Source organism: Labrus mixtus, chromosome 4 (assembly GCF_963584025.1).
Source record: "Labrus mixtus chromosome 4, fLabMix1.1, whole genome shotgun sequence".
Classification (NCBI taxonomy): Eukaryota; Metazoa; Chordata; class Actinopteri; order Labriformes; family Labridae; genus Labrus; species Labrus mixtus.
In genome coordinates this window covers 30,533,716-30,555,594 of record NC_083615.1, presented here as the reverse complement: position 1 = coordinate 30,555,594, position 21,879 = coordinate 30,533,716, and the positions used below count along the sequence as shown (strand labels likewise).

Here is a 21,879-nt window from a genome sequence, read left to right as displayed (position 1 = left end):
TCATTTGGGGTGAAGAAGTTGAGATGTCTGCATGCACAGCAGACCAACAACAGGCAAAGGGAACACAGGGTTTATTCTGACCTATTTAATATGGGGACTCTCAACACATCCACATCTGTTTACTCAAAATATTATAATGGTGCCTTTCTAATGTTGTTTTCTTCCCTACAGAGAGCTGAATCAATAAATGGAAATGTTTCATTATGTACCTAAGCCCTATCCTGGATGACTCTTTAATGAATGGCTTCTGGACTCAGAAAATTTAAATAAATGGTTGAATGTTTTGGAAAAGACATATTCTCTCTCTTGCTTTATTTCTGCATGGTTACTGTGTTTTACCTTCTCTGATTTATCATGGGTTTAAGACAGGAAACATGACAAATTGCTACACATCATGGTCTATCCAAAGATCAACTCACTGACAAGCCCATTTTACTTAATGGTCAATTATTTTTTCCAAATCCAAACAAGCTGTTTTTTAACAGGTGTTTGGTTTAGAGAAATTAAAGCCCAAGCTCAGGGACAACTTAGTTCTCATTTAACTCCCAGCAAGAGTAGGAAAAGAATTTGGCAAGTGATTTTTCTCTATTACACTGTATCCAAGTCTATAATCAAGTGTCTGTAAAAATCCTTTCTCAATCCTCTCGTCCTTATATGATACGACACCTCAAAAGGAAAAAGTTTCTGTGTTGACTTACTGAATAGAATGGGCTTATGGTCATGCTACAGTGTACAGTCTAATCTGGCATCCTCATGAATAAAGTGCTTGTTCAAAAGAATCCTTGATCAAAGACGCTCCTGATGTGACAGTCTCATGAGTGAGGTGTATCACTTCAAATGGTTTAACACAAATTGCCAGTTGTATTTGTGCTGTGTTGACGGCACCTGCAAGGTCACTTTGGTGTACAACTGTACATATTCCCACAAAGTCAATTTGTTTTGTTTGTTTTTTACATGAAACAAGAACTCAATCTGGTGCAACATTATTCTAAAACTGCTCAGTCCCTCCTCAAAACATCTTTGTTGATCAGGGTTCCTTCAAGAACAGCTCCTGAATTTTCTTTTTTTTTTTTGCTTGTCATGACACTTTAAAACCAAACCTCTACGTAAATGTTTTAATTGGTACAGCCAAGAATGGGATTAAGCATGCCTTTGATCACAACTGGTACCCGCCATAGAAAAGCCCAAGAAAGACATAATTCCAGGGTGTTAAATGTTGCAGCTACAGAACATTGTCTGCCTGTTTAAAATGTGTTGTCATTGAGTTTTGTGAATGCTGGATCAGATCACGAGTTTGTTTCTCATACCTTCCCTACTTGTAAGTTTAGCTTGTGGCTGTGTCAAGATACGATCACATTGGGGTTTTTAGCAGCATTGAAGGTCAAAGTAGAATCTATGATAACCAACTGTTGCAACTGTAACAATTATAATTACCACTTGGAAGAGCGAGCACAGAGGTAGTTAACCTCTGATCATGTGTTTAATTCAAAACAATGCTGGCCAACCATTTCCTGGAACATTTCCGCTTGATGTCAACTCACCCACTGACCGGACTGACAGGTTGGGAAATGAGAGAAAGAAATGAAAATTCAGAATCCAAACTGATTGATTTGAATCTGTTAATGATATTTGTATGTCTGATTGTGTATGGTTGATTTTATTACAGCTGTGGGAAAAACCTGTTTACACCAACTCATTGAAATGGTGACCAGAAAACGGTGACTTTGGCCTGTCCTTAAGACTGCTGTGAAAATATATTCAGTTTACCTTGTCAGTTAGACATTGTCGTTAATGGCTGTGTAAACAAATGTCTCAGACCATTGAACAGCTTGAAGCGTATTATGAGCTAACATTACATCTGAGCCAAACCTGAAAGGACACACCAAAGATTGTACATAGGCATTAGAGAGATGCTATGGATAAAGAAAAACAACACAAATATAGAACATTTATGATGTGCCTTCATGTCCGAAATTGACAACAGAGGCTGCTGGGTTTTTCTATAGTGTTTTAAAAAGTTGAGCTTTTATTAATTATAAATCACTTTCAACATTTTAGCCCCAAGATCAAGGGCTTACACAGCTGCAGAGATAAAATACTTGTTCAATCATTTAGCTAGTCTGAAAACTAAAGACGCAGTTCAGAAAAAGAAGTCTTCACCTTTCAGCTGAAATTGTGTTTCAGCTTTATCAAGGTTTTTTTTTATTTTGTTCTTTTCAATTTCAATCTCGGTTTGTTGCTTTTGGGTTGAAGTAAGATTTTGATCTTTAAATGTAAGTAAGGGGAAAGGACATTTGCTTTGCTTCAAAAAGATCATTTTAACACAAATGTTTGACTTTTCTGTTGTCTCATTTTTTTATTATAATACCAAATAATGATACCCATGTTATACATTTGTTGCAATAATTCATATCATCTCTTTTATTGCCCTCAAATATCACAGAACTCTAGTAATGAACACTTAAATGAGAAACTCATTTTTTTTAATAAAAGGAGATCGTACAGTGTTATTGCAGTAATGCTCTGCTGTGGGGAAGCTCCTACAATGGATAATGTGATGAATTTGAGGGAGAGATTATCATTTTATTTTACAGTTCATTCTTAAAGGTGCACTATGGAGATTTAGTAGAGAAATTTAGGAGTTGGAGAAGTGAAAAAATTCTATGCTATATTTTCTGAACTGCAAACACAAACTTCACTCAAAGAAAAAATGGGTCCCTGAACACTGTTTAGAACTTCAAAGATACCAGGAGAGTTATTGCTGGCCCCCCACCATAACGTGTAGCATTTATCTTCAGTGTTCCAGGGACCAGATATTCCTCTGAGGACAGTTTGTGTATAGAGTTATGAACATAGAATCTGTACACTTCTCCAACTTTTACATTTCTCTACCAAAACTCCATAGTGCACCTTTAATGTTTTTAATAATAATAATAACTGACTAAGGTTCCTCTTAAGATATTATTGATAAATAATTGTGTTTTACTCTGAGCACCTTCTTCCAAACTATGCATAGTATAGTAAAGTCAAGGCAAAGGTCTTTTGAAATCAATACCTAGGCAATTACACCTCTCTGCTGTTAACTCTGGATTTGTGTTTGTCCTCGGGCAGCTCAGAGCAAACGGATGCTTTGGTTGACCCTGTGATGTTAAACAGTCATGTCATGCTTACATGCTCCTGTAATGAGTCTTGTTTGACTGTTCACTGAACCTGCCTTCTCTCATGGCCTCAGGCTCTTCCTGCTTGGTTAAGGTCATTTATAAAACCAGCCTCCTTCATCCGTCTCAGAATGCAGAATGGCTCCATCACCTTGACAGACTGACTAGTGAGGACATATCATCTATATTTACAGAATCTGCACAAACAGTTTGACTGTTTTAGGTAAGCCAGTCCATTCTGCTTTCCTGAATGGAGTCACCAGTATTCAGTGACGGTGTTCACCTCGCTGCATACAGACCCAGTCTTCCTCTGTCAGTGACAAATAAAAAGGAAACTGCTGGAGGGTTTGAGGAGTCTGGCTGCTATCAGTGTTACGGTGATGGAAGCAGTATTGCTTCCCATGGATCTGCTCAACCTGGATATGAGACTTTGGACGCCCCACCACACTATGACTTCTATGCCAACACAGGGGTTTGGGGCCGGCGGAGGCGCTTCAGACCATCTCTGTACGAGCTGCATGCAAACTTTGAGGTGAAGAATCTCCTGTTCTATCAGCTCATTTCATTATCTTTTTCATACAACCAGATACATGCAGATCTCACTGTGCTTTTACTTAAAAAGTGAATGCAAGATATTCAGTAGTTAATCCGGCTAAATGACTCCTCCAGCTTTTATTGTCTATCCCTCTTTGAGTTGGAGTTGATCTAAGTCATTTGGGTTCTGTCTTAAAACCTGCTGGTTCTAGAAGTTTGCATACGTTTTGTTGAATCATTTCTATTTATTTAAGGTGTACATATGAATTGGGTAGCACAACTGCAGTCCTCGTCCTGCTGCCACAGTACTGTTTATGTGTGTCTATTTTTGTAATTTTCATTTTACACATCCATTTCTACATAACAATTACATGAACTTTAATTACTGTCCAACAATAGCTGAAGGCACCATTCACAAATCGCCATGAGGCTCAAATGTAATGACTCATATTTCTGCTGAAATGTGCGCTCACTTTAATGTCGACCAAATCTCTCAAAATAATTGAACTCAACTGACATGAATTTTAACTCATATTGGTCCAAAAAGGGAATACAAAATGAAAACTGCTCTGTCTCTGGTTGAGTTACTCTTTCATTGTTGCATTTCCTGAAACTTCCTTTTTTCTCACCACAAGAAGTTTTTAGGGTTAAAACAAAGCGTAATAGACTTTGCTGTTTACAAAGATTGATGCTTTGGGGATGTCTTTTCTTTTCCTCTTTTCTTCTTTTCCTAGAATGACTCCAAACCTCCCATATATGAGGAGACAACAGCTGGACGGATGGAAGGAGGAGACAGCTCTGGGGAAGATGAAGAAGAGCAGAAGGGGCCACCATCTGAGCCCACTCGCTTTGGCTGGGTGCAGGGGGTCATGGTAAATTACGCTGGACAAGTCTGGGTGCTACAAAGAGCAATGGACTGAATTTACTGTCCAATACAAATGCAGGGCCTGATCAATGACAGGATTGCGTGGCTTTGCGTCCGCTTAAAATGTGAAAATGAATTACAAAGACACAGTTCACAATTCACAAACCATGAAGGGGGTTAAATGAACCACTAACTCCGCTGCAGAGGAAACAGCGTCTCTGTGCGTCCGTGCTGGTTGCGAGGCATAGTGCACATTTAGGGAAAATTGGCCCCAATCTATGCAAAAAAAGCCTCAATGAAAGAAGTTATTTTCACAAACACTGGTGCTTAGAGCTATATGCATTTAGAGTGGGGCAAAAACTCAGTTGAGACCAAATGGTAACTGCCCCAGTTTTTATAAGAAATGTCAAACTGACCACTGACTTTAAAATGAATGATCTGCATATACAGTCAGTAAATATTACTTTGACAACACTATAACTAATAAAGACAGGGGTTAAATCAATGTACCTGTCAGCGGCTCAACACTTCATCTGAATTTGTTTTTACTCACTAGAGTTTTACTCAGAAGCTATGTTTTAAACGCTGAAACCCATTTTACATTTTTGAAGTCTGGCACCAAAATAAACCGCCAAAAATGTTCCCCTACCCTCCTAGTTCATCATCTTTAGTGGAAATAACAGCTCTGTCAGGATTTGTGTGCAGCTCTGCAACAGATTGAAGGTGCAGGCAGCTTCTCTCCACATTCCAATGAAAAAAATAGCGCTCATTAGCACTTTATGCTCTGTGAATCAGGCATTGACACAGAGCAGATAGTGGGATCACATGACGCCCATTTTTGGAGCAATTAGTTGCTGCAATCAATTCTTATCCTACTTTATAGGGTCTACAAATGTATCAAACATTAATAAATATATATGTCACCGTAATTGTATAATAATGTGAGAAATGGAGCTAAATATATATATATCTCTGAGAACAGGGGCGTGTCCAGATAGGTGGCCAGGATTGGCATGGGCCACCCTAAAAATCTGATTGGCCACCCCAAGTGCCACCCCAAGTAACCTAAACTGTGATTGGCTATTTACCCTGTCAGAGGCAGAGTTCATGTTAAAGCAACTATAAGGTCTTTTTTGCAGAAGGCTTCTAGTATTTTCTTTACATATCAATGGAGCATATTTTATTTAAAATTGTAAATAAAAGCTTTGAACATATTTCTCATAAAACAGGTGCATGGGAAAGTAATGCAAAAAGTCTTACGTGAAATGAACTAACTGCCAATGTCTCGGGCATAAAAAGTTGCCTATTCATGTATTTTTTGCAAGTACGACTGTGCAGGAGTTTGCATGCAATTTGTTTGACTTTTTTCAGATCCGCTGCATGTTAAATATCTGGGGGGTGATCTTGTTCCTGAGGCTGCCTTGGATCACTGCTCAGGCTGGTATAGGTATGGCCAACAAAACCTTCATTTAATTAATCCACTTTTCAATGCTCTATCAATGCACTATTCATTATGCAGCCTCTGTATAGCTTTCAGTCATTATTTCTTTTCTTTTTCCTTTTGTCTACATTTCAGGTCTGACCTGGGTGATTATCCTACTGTCCTCTTGTATTACTGGGATCACTGGTCTCTCCACCTCAGCAATCGCTACCAACGGGAAAGTCAAAGGAGGTCTGTACACCCAGCAACACGTTTAAGTTTTTAAATTCCATAAACAAACGATATAACATTAATCAAAATATAAAGAATGTTTCTGTAATATTGTATTGAGTTTGATCGATTTCCAAGACGTATTTCTTAGCGCCACCCCTCTCGTCTTTAGGTGGCACTTACTTCCTGATCAGTCGCAGCCTTGGTCCAGAATTAGGTGGATCCATCGGTCTGATCTTTGCTTTTGCCAACGCTGTGGCTGTTGCCATGCACACTGTGGGCTTTGCTGAGACTGTTGTAGACCTCATGCGAGTATGTGGAGCAGCAGTGTGCAATGTGTACAATTGTACAGTAATGAGTTGTTTATTCTGTTTGTACTCACTTAAACTTTTTACAACTTTTGTTCCCTCAGGAACACGAAGCTGTCATTGTGGACAGAACCAATGACATCCGCATCATCGGCATCATCACTGTCACGTGTCTACTGGGCATCTCTATGGCTGGCATGTCCTGGGAGTCAAAGGTAAGCATTGCAGAACAAATGAGACTACGGTAAACTGTGAGTGCCACTGATAACACAATCAATGGTTGTGACTACATTATTTTGATCTTCATCAAGCACTTCACAAATAACATATTGCTTTATCTTGCTCATTATCTTTGTTGCAGAGATGGATGAGAAGATTTATTATTAATAATTAAGATAATTGATCAGTATTTTATGTTTAGATGTCAGTTTAAAGGTTTTGAAGTACAGTAAAGACATAGTCAAGCTAATTGTTTACACCCTCAAATGCTTAGTCAAGCTTATCATTCACTGATAAACCTCAACATTAACAGCTTGAATTCTATCCCATGGGGTTGGGGTTAAGAGTTGGGCTGGGGTGGGCTGGGCTGCGGTGATAGCTTTTTATTTGCATTAATAGTGTTTGTGAATCTAGGCTAACTATTCTGTTAAACTGCATTGACATACCATTAAATTATTCTTATCACAACTATTTAAAACAGAAAAAGTCACCTTACATAGTCTATTATGTTTGTTTTAAGGATTCCAGGTAGCCAACATGTTCATCCATATCTTCCACATTATGAACCTAAGATATTTATTGCCATTTTTTGTTTTGGCTTTTGAAAATTTCAAAAAATCTGAGAATCGAAAAAGACCAAGTACTTTGAGTTTTCTGTTGTATTTTTCATCACAAGAAGTACACTGATTTACACAAGTCTTAAATGTTAGCTGAGAGACAGTAGCTCAATGTGTAGTGTAAATCTGTATGCATGTTTACTGTATATCCTTCCATCCACAGACTCAGGTTCTGTTCTTCCTGGTCATCCTGGTGTCTTTTGCCAGTTACATAGTGGGAACAATCATCCCTGCCTCACCAGAGAAACAAGCCAAGGGTTTCTTCAGCTACAGAGGTGATTATAAAGTCCCCGTCCTTCATAGGAAATGCAACTTTATATCATTCATTAAAAAGGGAGGCTATTACATTATTTTAAAGAATACAAAGTTCACCAGCATTCTTGTACAAAACTGCTTGTTGTAATTTTTTAGTAAAACGACTTTTTCACCCCCAACAGCTGATATCTTTGCTACCAATTTTGTGCCAAAGTGGCAAGGACCAGATGGAAGCTTCTTTGGTATGTTCTCGATTTTCTTCCCCTCTGCCACAGGCATCCTGGCAGGAGCTAATATCTCTGGAGATCTGAAGGTATGGTAGTTTTTACTCTCTGCCTTGATGCTATCTCAAGTTTTTTTTTTTACATGAAATTGATTGGGCATGCATTATTCTTGGTGGGTTTAAAAACCCTTCCTTGTTGCCAGATAGAAACACACATTCTGTTCATGAAGTGTTTAACTTAACTGTTCTTCAAAGGGCTAAATATAAGCATCTTGTTCTCTTCTTTCCAGGATCCCGCAGTGGCCATCCCTAAAGGAACATTAATGGCAATATTCTGGACCACCATCTCCTACCTTATAATCAGTTCAACCATTGGTATTGTGAAAAACGATTTCCGCAGTCAGACTGTCTTTCACTCAAAGAGATAGAAACAATATGTCTGATATATTTTGACTGAATGAGACCTTCATGATCATGTTGCATCTCGGTAGGGGCAACAGCCTTGAACGGAGGTATATAGTTTTTGGTTTGCACATCTGTCCCTATGGTCAGAGCCATATGGTGAATATTTCTTGAATATCAAGAACTCAATGGACTTCAGCTTGTATAGCGCTTTTCTAGTCTTCTCAAAGTGATTTTACATCACATGTCACACCTACACATTCACACACTGATGGCAGAGGCTGCTGTGAAAAGTGACCATTAGTATTAAGTAATCCAATCCATACACATTCACGACGAAGCATCGGGTGCAACTTGGGGTTTGAGGCTCCTGCAATATGCATAAAACAGCCAGATTGAGTCAAGAATGAACAGATTCAGTTTTGATGATCAATGTCTATCTCATGGCTGTTCTATTCTCTTGAACACAATATCTCAGGAAAACATCGAGGATATTTCCTTACATCGGGCAAAGCGGTCCACTTAGAACCCAGAGTGAACTTATTAAAATACGCTGGTCAAAGTCACTGTAACCAAAAACTATTTTTTTCCCCCTGAAAACAAGTATTTAAATACTTACTAACAGCACTGACACAAGTCTAACTGAATAAAATGACAATAACAGTGACAAAATAATGGGATTTGTACAGATTGTGACTTGGTTGCTTTATGCAGCAAAAGTAAAAATGAATGAAATGGAAAATACTTCAATAGAATCTTTTAGTGAATATGCTGCTCTAAGAGCTAGGATTGCCTCCAACTGTTCGTTATCCTGAATGGTTGGATGTACAGATGGATGGATGTATGGATGGATATGCAGCTATAATTGCAACATGCTAACACGTAGTCAGTACAGGAAAACATATCTGCTTGAAGGTTTTAGTGAATGTATTTTATTAACACCAATTATAAGAGCAATAATATCAACACACAACATAAATTAAAATAATCATGTCAAGGCTCACAAACTGTTTTTCATTTTCAATATTTCAGGTTGAGGTTTATACATATTTAAATGTATTTTTTCTTACTTGTGGCTACTTGTGTTTCAGCATCTTGTGTGGTTCGAGAGGCGTCTGGTCTGTTGAATGACACACTGTCGCTGACCTCCAGCAATGACTGTGTTAGTGTAGCTTGTAATTATGGATGGGATTTCACCCAGTGTATCAACAATAAAACATGCACCTACGGCATCAGTAACTACTATCAGGTCAGCACAAGCTCACACAACAGTTGGTGATAGATGGTGTCACTCCACATTTATTTTTCTTAAAGTGAAGTCTTGCTTTATATGAAATCGTACATATGCCTCTTTTTTTCCACTTTGGGCGATTAGAAGTAGAGAAGAAGGAGACAGCATAAAGTCAGTTTGAATGTCAGTCCACCTCTGTTTTATTAAAAACTCAGTGACAGTAGGTTAGCGTGTAGACAAACAGTTTCTGTCGTGAGAAAGACGTGATTTAAATAAGTAAACACTATAATTGTGTCTCTAGTCGATGAGCATGGTGTCAGCCTTCGCCCCTCTCATCACTGCTGGTATATTTGGAGCAACACTTTCCTCTGCTTTAGCCTGTCTGGTGTCTGCCCCCAAAGTGTTCCAGGTACGAACACACACACACACACATCAGATATCATGCATTGTCTCAAACCTGCTCAGCATATTTTATATTTGTAACATTTTTCATCTTTAAACACAAGTGTGTACGCCTTTGTGTCAGATGTGAGGATGAAATATTTATTTTGTTTTGTCTCTCATTTTTTTCTGGTAGTGTCTGTGCAAGGACAAACTCTACCCTCTCATTGGCTTCTTTGGCAAAGGTTATGGAAAGAATGATGAGCCGCTCAGAAGCTACCTGCTGACATACATAATTGCTGCCTGCTTCATTATCATTGGTGAGGCTTCATAGAAATCCTTTGACCTCTGTAGATGACCAACAGGAATGGCAGCAGTTATAGTCTGAATAAAAAGGGGAATAATACATATGGGCTGGAAGCAAGTTTGGTAAACTGGAAAATTAAGCAGACATAAACTGATAAACTGATTGCAGTTTAAAAAATGACAAAATACATTGTAAGCTGTCTTGTGTACGGAGCCAAACACAAATACAGTCATCTATTTCTGTTCCTAGCTAAATGGAAGTTATAATTCCTCAGGTACAGTCCTAGTTTTGACAGAGGCATATACCAGATATCAGGGGTGTATCCGGACTTTTCTTTTACTAGGAGTGGCCCAACTGGGGCATTGACTTATGAAGTCTGTGCACATGCAAACACAAATTAATTTAATTTATTTATTTATATCTGAACTCCTTTTGAGGATCACCTGAGAACGACATGTTACATCTTAGCTTATGCATTTAAGGACTCATAAAGATGTTTGTCCACAGTCATTATTGAAATCACAAAATTGCATGCTAACTCTTCCACAATGTTTAACTCACAAAAATATATTTATTGTCAATGTTTTGATACCAATAAATTGCTATTTCATTGCAATTGAGACAGTGTGCAGGAGATTGCTTGCAATTATTTATAGACTCATTTCTTTCCTACACTTTTTTTATGAAATAGATGTGTAAAGTATTTGTGAAAACTGAAAGTACTGAGAACATTTACATTTTTGGATTTAAACTTAAGCCCCACTTCTAAAAAAGCCAAATAGCCAATCATAGTTTGGGATTTTGGGGTGGCATGCGGGGTGGCTTATCAGATTTCAAAGAGGGCCCATGCCACCCCTGGACACACCCCTGCTTGGTATAGAATGGTTTATACTTCATTTAAAAGAAAATGATCTGTTTACAGTTGAGCCATACCTAATCTTACAAGAAGTCAGTCAGTAATTATTGTTATCATTGCATAATGTCAGGTTTAAAATAACAGCAGGGTACGTCGACAGGCCTCAGTTAACATGCTGATGAGTTGGGGTGTTCACATTTTCCTCTGACAGCTCCCTGTTTTTATTCCATTACCTTGAAGCAAAATGAAAAATGAATCCTTAACATTACATAACATTAAAACTAGCACATGTTTTGACAGTAAGACACTCTGTATTTGACTCAGCGGCAGTGGGAAATGCTGGGTTTGTGTTAGCATGATGCAGCTTTGAAACCAGGAAAAGATTAAGCTGTAGAGACGCTCATATCAATAAGATAAAAGAAGAGTAGCCGTGGAGTGTTTGATGCTCACATTGGCCACTTGAATACAGTGTAGGATTTGTGGACCCTGCCACTAACATGTTACACTCAATTATAGAATGGAAATGAAATACATTCACCTATTATTGTAAAGAATAAAATATTAAGCTGACCATAAGTTCTCTTAAACTGAATCATCCCCCTTGGTTCTTTTTCTCCACCAGCCGAGTTAAACACCATCGCTCCAATCATCTCCAACTTCTTCCTCTGCTCATACTCTCTGATCAACTTCAGCTGCTTCCACGCCTCAATCACCAACTCACCAGGTGAAAAGATCAGCAGTGAAACAGAAGAAATTAACATTGATTATTAGGTTTATAGAGTTATGCCCATACATTTTTGTGTGTATTTTGTTGTGTGTGTGTGTGTCTACAGGTTGGCGTCCTTCCTTCAGATTCTACAGTAAGTGGCTGTCGTTGCTGGGGACCGTCTGCTGTGTCGTCATCATGTTCATGCTGAACTGGTGGGCGGCCCTCATCGCCTTTGGCATTGTCTTCCTTCTTTTGGGATACACACTCTACAAGAAGCCAGGTGACCTCTTACACATGCAGACAGAAGAAACAAACACCAACCACACTTATTCTTCTCTTTCCTAACTCTGTTGCTATCCTCTGTGGTTAGCTGTAAACTGGGGCTCCTCGGTGCAGGCGAGCTCCTACAACATCGCTCTTAACCAATGTGTCGGCCTCAACCATGTGGAGGACCACGTCAAGAATTACAGGTCAGTTAAGAGGTGGGGTTTAAACACTTAAAGGCTTTATTTTTCACACTTAAATGTAATAGAAATCAAGTATATCCTCTGAAAATAACTCTGTGAGTCATGACTGTCTACAATGGGTGTAACACCCGAGTCCCACTGTCTGTGATGTTTTCAGAGTCCTATCTTCAGTTTGTTTACTTCGCCCGGACGGCCGGCTGACTCCTCCCCTCGTGTATAAAAGTTGTTTAATTGAGGGACTAGAGAAAAGAAGAATAACATACTGTACTCACTGCTTAACTGTGTTTCTAGATCACTCTCATTTCAGGTAAATTTACATGCAGTGTGAAGATACGAGCATAATAAAGATCATTAGCATTAGCATGCTAACACAACAATGCAGCACGAGTTGTTTTGGTTTCATGCTGGTGCTCAAGGGCGACATCTGCTGGATCAAAAAATCACATATAAAGCCTTTAAGTCTTGGAAGTCCTAAAAGTAAGATTTGTGCAGGTTGACTAATTGAAAAGAAAAATAAATTGTTCTTTTTTTCCTTGAGGCCAAACTCATACTGTAATGTTCACATCAATGCAGTTACATTTTTGTGTGATGAGGAAATAATGAATAGGCTTCATGGATGATCAACTCAAAAACAAGATCCAAGCCCTTCTCAATGTTGTGAATGTCCGTGTGAGTGTACGTGTGTGAAGAAGCTTTAGACTAGCTGTGGTTTTTCTCACCCATCAGGCCTCAGTGTCTGGTGCTGTCAGGTCCTCCCAGCAGTCGTCCAGCTCTGGTGGATCTGGTCAGCTCTTTCACAAAGGGTCTCAGTCTCATGATGTGTGGCAACGTGATCACTGTGAGTACAAATCTAGTGAAGTTGATATCTTTACTTTGATTTTTGAATTCGTAAAGACCCAAGACTAAACATACTTAATCTTCATACAGCCATGTTTCAGTACTCAGAGCCATTTTAGTTACAGACGGTTGGAAAACAAGGGAGGTGGACCCAAGTGCAGAAACCAAAAATATTTAATTAAACAAAAAGGCCAAAGGCAACAAAACTTAATTTCAAAAGTTCAACAAAAAACACAGGGATCAAAAACAGGGAGCCACAGAGGTGCACAAGCAAAACTGACATTCCAACAACATACAATGAACTGACACAGAAGGGAAGAAACACAGAGACTAAATAGACAAGGGAGTAATCAAACACAGGTGAGACTAATGACACAGGTGAAGACAGTGAGGGAAACACACAGAGGAAGAAATAAACACAAGACAAGAAACACTGAGGACAACTACAAAACTAAATCATGAAACATTAAAGACACACAGAACTCAAGAATGAAACAAAACACACTAGAACATAAAGAAACACTAGGATATGAAGTTACAAAAATAACACATGAAACATTAACCTAGAAAACACACAAGGGAAACAACACCATCAGACAAGAATGAGAACTAAAAACAACAAGAAAACCTAAACTCTGAAAATAAGAAACCAAATCATGACCATTTTGGTCTCTGAATTTCTTTATGTCAGGCTGATCCCTCCTCATCAGCAGTCGACAATACCAGCAGTGACGGTCATATAACCTGGTTGAACCAAAGGAAGGTTAAGTCATTCTACAGAGGTGTGGTGGCTACAGAGCTACGATCAGGTGTTAACATGCTGTTACAGGTAAGAATGACACCTCAACCATTCTTTTCTGTACTATAGTAATAAGCAGAATATGCAGATCATTATATGTTCTTCTTACTGTAGTAAATAACCAGTTTGATCACTAGACCCTGCAGTCCAAACAACTACGTTTCCATAGATAAGAATGTGTGTGTGGATGAGTTCTGATCGGGATCAGAAGACTGGGGAAGAATTATTCTGTAAAAGTGCAATATAGTAATTATTATGATTCACTTTGTGTGTGCCTGTTTCAAAACCCTGGCTTCTTTGTGTTAATAGGATGGCCCATGTTTAGCTTTCATTGACAATGTACAAGAAGCACATTTTGTAAAGGATACATAAAAACATTTACAACCATACCTCTGACAGCTCAATGCTCACAAGAAAAGTTCTTACATCTCTGAAAATTTTGGAAGAAAATGCTGCTTTCATATAAAGTTTGGGTATTAAAGAGAGGAGCACAGCAACTTCTTAAAAGTACAATATCTACGTGATAATTTAATATTTACAAATCTCAAGTTTAATTATAATTATTCCTTGTTATGTGTAAGCAATCTAGTTAATTAAATCATAAAATGATCTTACTATATGATCATTAAGGAAATGTGCTAATTTGAAGTGTTGGCTCCTCTGACAAAAAACCCAGCAGCCAGTATGTCCTCCTCATAGTTTAGATTCTGGTTTGGATGAACTATATTTGTTTTGACTAGAGAGGATAGGGGGGTTTTAAGGCACCTCGACACGGTCGTTTTGGACACCCCTCAGTTTGTCAGATATGAGAGCAGTTATCAGGTCAAACCAACAGGTGTTGCAGCGATGGAAGCGGGCAAGAGAACTGGTTCAGATAGAAGTGACTGTACCCGACCTAAAAAGCCTCTGCATGTTTCAAATAAACTCCACGAGCAGAAACGTGCTCAAACTAGGACCAATATTGGAGATGCTTTTGAAAAATGGAGAGAGGTTAGAACACAGAAAGGTTTACAGATTGAAGCAGAGCTGGATAAACACTGAAGCTTCAGAGTCCACCACATGGAAACCCACATGTGCATCCACTCTAGGGAGGAGGGGTCAATGTTTTACATTTAGACTGCAGTACCAATGTTAAACACTGTGTGTCAGAGCTACATATTACTCCTTTAAAATACAACTTCCATTACATCACAGATCGAGGTATGCACTTTTTACTCCCTTATATTCCTGCGATACTATAACTACTCCCAACCTCTGTGTGTAACTAACTAAGTGTGTTTATTTATTGCAGTTTTGTACTCGCTTAATTATCTCAGTATATTTTAGACTTTTTAAATTGATTTTAGCAGTCTTGTATTATCTGTCCCCTGTTTTTCTTTTTGGTTTAATGTCTGTTTTCTAATTATTTCTGTAATGACTCGATGTCATTGTAAATGAGGGTTGCCCCTCAATGATCTTTCGAGTAAAAATAAAGGTTGAAAGAATGAATGTTAAATCATTACTTTCTACAGCTGCTATTTATTTGTTCTCTAGAGGGAACTAAAACTTTGTTTAGTCTCGCTAAATGTGCTTTATATGGATTTTCTGTTTCCTTCATAATCCTATTTTATATGAAATTCCCTGCTACTAATGTGATGTTGTCAATGGCTTTCCATCATGTGCACAACTTCATAAACTCACTGGGTTTACAGAGCCAGTGATCCGTGATTGTCAATATTATGTTCATCTTCTATCCACCAGGGGGCAGGTTTGGGTCGTATGAGGCCAAACGTTCTCCTGATGGGTTTCAAAAAAGACTGGCGCAGTGACACAGCTCAGGCTGCACACAACTACATCGGAATACTGCAGTGAGTACAGACGGGGTTAAGAAACCTCTTAACATGTGCCCTGATTTATTATTGCACAACCTGATAACCAAAAGCTTTCCAATGTGAAAATTCATGATTTTGTTTTAGTGATGCATTTGACCTTCAGTACAGCGTGTGTGTGCTGAGAATAAGGGAAGGACTGGATGTCTCTAATGCGTCTCATTCACACGGTGAGAGCTGCATTTCAAATTAGAGTACACTGAGAGTGAATTCATTTAACACCATACTCTATCTCCATCAGTTTGTTACTCGTTAACAAGGGCCATGGTGGGAAGAGGTGTCCATTGTGGTTGGAATGATTGACTTCTGAATGCATGTTAGTAGAAAACCTCTCTTTTTTATTTAGTTAATCCAGCCTTCGATGCAGGACGAGAGAGCATAAACACCATCTCTGTCCCTCCCTGTCTTCAAACAAGCACTACATGTATGTATGCATGTGTAAATAATATGATTCATTTCTGCTACGTTGCATGGCAGTTTTGTTTAAATACAGAAAAAAGGTGCATACTGCATTTTATTAAAACTGTTTGGCAATAATGTGCTTTAATACCAGAAATGATTAAGTGCCATTTAAATGAGATTAAATCAAAAAACATTCTGTTCAAAGTACAAAATCCCTTGCAGCTACTGTTTCCATCGATGGGAGGTCACAGCCTAGTTCTGGGTTCCAGAAAAAACAAGCGAAGAAGACCATTGATGTGTACTGGCTGTCTGATGACGGAGGTCTGATTATTTCTCCATCCATTTATCCATCACTTTATTTATTAAATTAAAGAGCATTAGAGCAGCTTTTCACAGAGATTAAATGTCACTATCACCTTTTTAAACCAGCACTTTTTCATATAATATTTAAAGCTCCTGTGAGTAACTGTTGGTTTGGGTTGATTTTGGTTCCCCCCTGTGGACAGAGAAGGAACTGTTATCTCTTTTCTTATCTTTTCCTGTACATGTTAGCGTTTTTTTTTAATCATTGAATCTCATCCAGCATTCATTCAACAGTCAGATGAATCACTCATAGTGAATATTTGCCGGGGAAATTATAAAAAAAAACAAAAAAAAACAGGCTGTTTGGCATGCTGTCAACCTCCTTGTCATATATATCTACCACACGGCAGCAGTTTCAGGCATGAAAAATTACTATAAATAAATAAATAATGTTTTTGTTTATGATCTTCTTTGCTTTTTTACGTCATTAAAATGAAAATGTAGTCTGTTTCAAAACAAGTTAAAAATACCTCACAGGAGCTTTAAAGTAAATGAATTCATGAAATACTTTTAAATGCTTTTACTTTAATTTGAGTATATGTAGGACGCAGTTTTTGTGTGTGTGGTTGACCAGGACTGACCCTGCTGCTGCCCTATCTCTTGACTCGGAGGAAGCGTTGGGCCGCATGTAAGGTCAGAGTGTTTGTGGGAGGAGATTCTGACAAGAAAGAGGAGCAAAGAGAAGAGTAAACACTTTGATTTATTTCCCTAATAATTGAAGTACATTTGTCATTAAGGTGACAGATGAATGAAGCCTTAATGTTTTTTCTCTAGGGTGTTGGCACTGATCAAGAAGTTTCGTCTTGGTTTCCATGACGTTGAAGTGCTTCCTGATATCTACCAAAATCCTCAGCCTGGAAAGTATGGCTGCCCACAACTTGTTTTACATCACTGAATGAAATGAAACATTAATATTGTGTGTGCCGAACAGGATTCAGCTGTGGTTACTCGCCACGTTCAATCCTACAATTCTGAGGTCCAGGCTTTACAATACATTTCAGAGTTATCACCACTAAAGAAATGAAATCTAGGATCCTATTGGTCCTCATCTGACAGAGATCCTCTAGGAGCAATAGGCAATGTTTGGGCCTTCTTGTGTAGCCAGTGGTTACTGAAGGACCTCTGACCTCTGGGTAAATGGACTTGGACTTTTATTGGACTTTTCAAACTTTCTGCACAGAGTGGATCTATTTCAGGTCACGCCCACAGCTGAATGAAGCACCCTTCGTTTTAGGAGGAGTAGTAGTGTTGTTGTCAAACAACATACTCCATGCTAACAGATTAAATGTTGGCTTAGATCTTAAATCAGATCCTTGAGAAATATAACTTTTTGCTTTCTTCATGAAGCCAGAATTTCAATCAGCCTCATGGCAGCGTCCGGCATCACCTGCAAACTGCCATTGGCCATGATCTGTGTGTGTCTGTGTGTTCCAGCGTTCATCAGTTTGAGAACATGTTAGCTCAATTCAGGCTGGATAAGAACCTCAAACTGGGTTCTGACGCAGGGACTCCCGGGCTACAGGAGGAGCCGTGGATGATCACTGACCAGGATGTAGAGAAAAACAAGGCCAAGGTCTGACACACAAACATAGAAACATCAGCACTGTTGTAATCTCGAGCACACACACTCTAATAGAGCACGTTTAATATTGAATATATTTATACAAAGAAAATATAAAATCTCTTTTTTCTCTGTCCTCTTTGACTAAAACTTCCTTGTGATTCAGTCTCTCCGCCAGATTCGTCTGAATGAGGTTCTGCAGGATTATTCCAGAGAAGCTGCTCTCATTGTTATGTAAGTGGAGTAATTCTTCTTTTTAGGTTCATTAAGTGCTGTTTTATTACAGGCTGAACAATGTGAGCAAAAGCTATGACAGTTTACCAACTGCACCCCTCCATTTCCTCACACTTTGATTTTAAAATAGATCAGCTGTGGATGTTCTTAAGTTACAGAAACACAACACCTTATTTAACCCTTTTGTCTGTGACTGTGTGTCCTGACAGCACCATGCCTGTGGGGAGGAGAGGGGCGTGTCCCAGTACGCTCTACCTCGCCTGGCTCGACTTCTTGTCTCGTGACCTTAGACCTCCAGTCCTAATGGTCAGAGGAAACCAAGAGAACGTCCTCACCTACTACTGCCAATGAAACATCTCCTTCAGACCATTGGACAGATGTGAATACACAATAACATCTGTACATTTCAATTTGATTGACACATGTCATAGTTCTGGTGACAATCGATCGTAATCTAGTCTTGTGATGAATGTATGATTCCTGAAATTACCTTGTACATTGAACCTGAATTCATCATGTCTCAAGAGTAACAATAGTAAATCAATGTAGAGAAAATATTGAGGATCAAAACACTTTTGATTTAAAGAAAATGATCAATACCAATCAATCAATCACATTTATTTATAAAGCACATTTAAAAACAGCTGACCAAAGTGCTGTACAAGTATTAAAAGAGCAATACAGATTAAAAAACAAAACAAAAATAACAATAACAACGCAAAACTCACATGTTTGCCTACACACATGCACACAGAATACTAACAATATAATTAGACAATAATATTATAAGACATTTGATAGAAGTACATTGGAAAGAAGTACAAGCAACCTAACTAGGACTCAAAGGCCAACGTGTAAAAGTGTGTTTTGAGGCGGGACTTAAAAGATTGAGTGAGAGAGAGCGCCGAGAGGGTGAGAGTGAGGTACAGCTAGGAGGCCCATGTTAGAGGATCTGAGGGGCCAGGCTGTTGTGTAGGGGCTGAGGAGATCGGTAATATGAGAGGGTGCCAGGCCATTTAGTGCTTTAAAAACAAACAATGCAACCTTAAAATCAATTCTGTAACGAATTGGAAGCCAGCGAATAGAGGCTAAAACAGGACTGATATGCTCCCTTTTACATGTGCCAGTAAGCAGCCTGGCTGCAGCATTTTGAACCATTTGCAGTCGTGATAGGGATGACTGGCTGATCCCCGAGTACAGGGAGTTACAGTAGTCCAGACGGGACGAGATGAAAGCATGGATAATTATTTCTAAGTCATGACAGGAGAGGATGGCGAGGATAGGTTTAAGTTTCGAGATGGTTAAAAAAAAATAGTTTTAATTACTGATTTGATCTGGTATTCAAATGTGAAGGCGGAATCAAATATTATTCCAAGGTTCTTAGCGTGTGGCTTGATGAGGGAGGAAAGATTACCTAAGCTGCTTGGGACCTGTTTTACAGCTTCAGAGGGGCTAAAAATAACCACTTCAGTTTTGTTTTCATTCATTTTTATTGGTCAATAAAAAATATTGAACACACTGGGCCATAGCCAAAACAAGAAACCTGCAGAGTCTCTGTCCGTCATCCATTGTGCAGAAATGTCATTCTACAATTCATTTATCAGACGCTTTTATCCAAAGCGACGTACATCAGAGATTACATACAACACAAGTAAGGATCTAGAAAGGAAACAACATCTGTTAGTGCAAACAATCAGCTTTAAGTCTGATCGCACCAGTTCACCAGGTGATGACAGGAAGTGGCCAGAGGCAAAGCACAACAGAGAGTATATAATGCACTTCTTGTCAAAAGTGACAGGTCTATTGTTCTCATTGTTCTGTTTGGACCAATGAGAATGCAGCATTAGGATCAACCCCCCCCTTTCATCCAATGAGAATGCAACATTAGGATTAGTCCCGCCTCCTGTCCATCCAATGAGAATGCAGCATTAGGATTAGTCCCGCCTCCTGTCCATCCAATGAGAGGCAAGGTTACCTCATCATTCTTCTGATCAGGGGGGTCGATGAGACGCAACATTGTCTAGGTTTTTTTTTAATCTATACTTTTTAAATCTTTTTTACAACCAAATTAAAAAATATTTTTACAACGGATCGAAAAATAAACTGCAACGATGCGTTGTAAACAGAGTGAAAAAAGACACACCGGCTGTTGCTAGTACCGAAGACTAGGTTTTTTTTTAATCTTTTTTTTTTAATCTTTTTTTCAACCGAATGAAAAAATATATTTACAACGGATCGAAAAATAAAACTGCAAAATATAAAAATGTTAAAAAGACGGCCGTTGATGGAACTACGGGGTGATGGAGAGGTGTGAATCCATGCGAGGCTCTCCGGCTTGTGGGGAGAAATGAAAAGCGGAGAGACCACAAACAGACGCGGTCCTCGAGAAAAGGGGTGTTGTGTAAAATACAATGAAAATTAGGGTTCCCACATTATACAGGTTTTGAAGAACGAATCCTTCCGTCTCGTCTCTGCATTATAGCAGACATACATCTCGCTGCGCATACCGGTTCTCATAACTGCTAGGTCAAAGGTCACCACCCTTTTTAGCGTTATGCTGTGCGAGAAACAGAGAATAATATACATATCTATATAACGCAGAGTTATACCGTATGGGAAAAATCTGCAAATAATACCTAAGAGCGAAAATCCATCAAAAATGAAATGTTATAAGAGAGAGTGCGTAAATATACCGGAACCTGTTCAGAAGACATCTGGAGACAACTTCTGCTACGTGACAGAAACCCTGAAACGCTCTTACGATGTACATGAACCATCCCCGTAAGTTATATTTATTTATTTTATTTATTTTTTGCTAACACGTATTTTGTGACATATTTATGATATAATGACATTTTGCAGAAATCGTGAGAGACTATACTCTTGAAGAACTGGAGTTCGTCTTCGATCATTGTAAGTGTGTTATTTTATTTTACCACAAATTCCAGTATGTTTTTACATTATTATTATATATTTTTTTTATTTATGTTTCAGTGGAAGGTTACCCTTCTCCACCACCGCCGTCTCCTCCGCCTCCAGAACTCCTCAAAACACCTGATACACCGGCCGGACACCCCAGCCTAACCGACCCGTCAAACGCTGTCGCCGCAAATGAGCCGGTCGGACCCCCCATCCTAACCGGTCCATCAAACGCTGTTGCCACTCCGCCTGTTCAAGATTCAACGCATCAACCAGGAGAGCCTTCACCCGACCCAGCGGCTGCATCAAAACCCGCTGACGGCCCGCCTGGCGAGCCGTCAAATGCTATTGCCGTTCCGTCAAGAGCTGTAGAAGGCCCGCCTGTTGAGGGAAATTTGACGCAACAACCAGACCCAGGCCCAGTTCTCGCCGGTCCATCAAGCCCCGTTGTCGCAGGTGCATCATCAAATGATAGAGAAATCCCCGCTAAACGAGAAGAGAGAGAGTGACGGCCGCCCGTGCTCCAAGCAGCCGCCGGCCGAAAAAGACAACCAGAAGACGGGACAGCTCCACCTCTGCATCGAGCTCCTCCTCATCCTCCTCATCCTCCTCCCGGGACCCGAGTGCCGACAGTACCCGCGGGCACAGACGCTCCAGGACCCCGACTGAGAGTAGTTCGGGATCGGACTACGATATTCGCAGAAACCGTAAGT

General features: G+C 39.2%; 1 protein-coding gene across 1 annotated transcript; it reads left to right on the top strand.

Annotated features, from left to right (window-relative positions):
• Positions 1-3,314: 3,314 nt before the first annotated feature.
• Positions 3,315-19,130, top strand: LOC132973402 (solute carrier family 12 member 3-like). The gene is made up of 26 exons (XM_061036846.1): positions 3,315-3,690; positions 4,427-4,564; positions 5,929-6,004; positions 6,134-6,229; positions 6,381-6,520; positions 6,621-6,731; positions 7,516-7,627; positions 7,790-7,920; positions 8,121-8,205; positions 9,324-9,481; positions 9,765-9,872; positions 10,041-10,164; positions 11,630-11,731; positions 11,841-11,996; positions 12,087-12,186; positions 12,910-13,021; positions 13,712-13,849; positions 15,560-15,666; positions 15,775-15,857; positions 16,034-16,111; positions 16,312-16,410; positions 17,027-17,138; positions 17,227-17,313; positions 17,887-18,025; positions 18,180-18,247; positions 18,457-19,130. Exons 1-26 carry the CDS (start codon positions 3,409-3,411, stop codon positions 18,596-18,598), a joined length of 3,084 nt encoding a protein of 1,027 aa, XP_060892829.1. The 5' UTR covers positions 3,315-3,408; the 3' UTR covers positions 18,599-19,130.
• Positions 19,131-21,879: the final 2,749 nt, after the last annotated feature.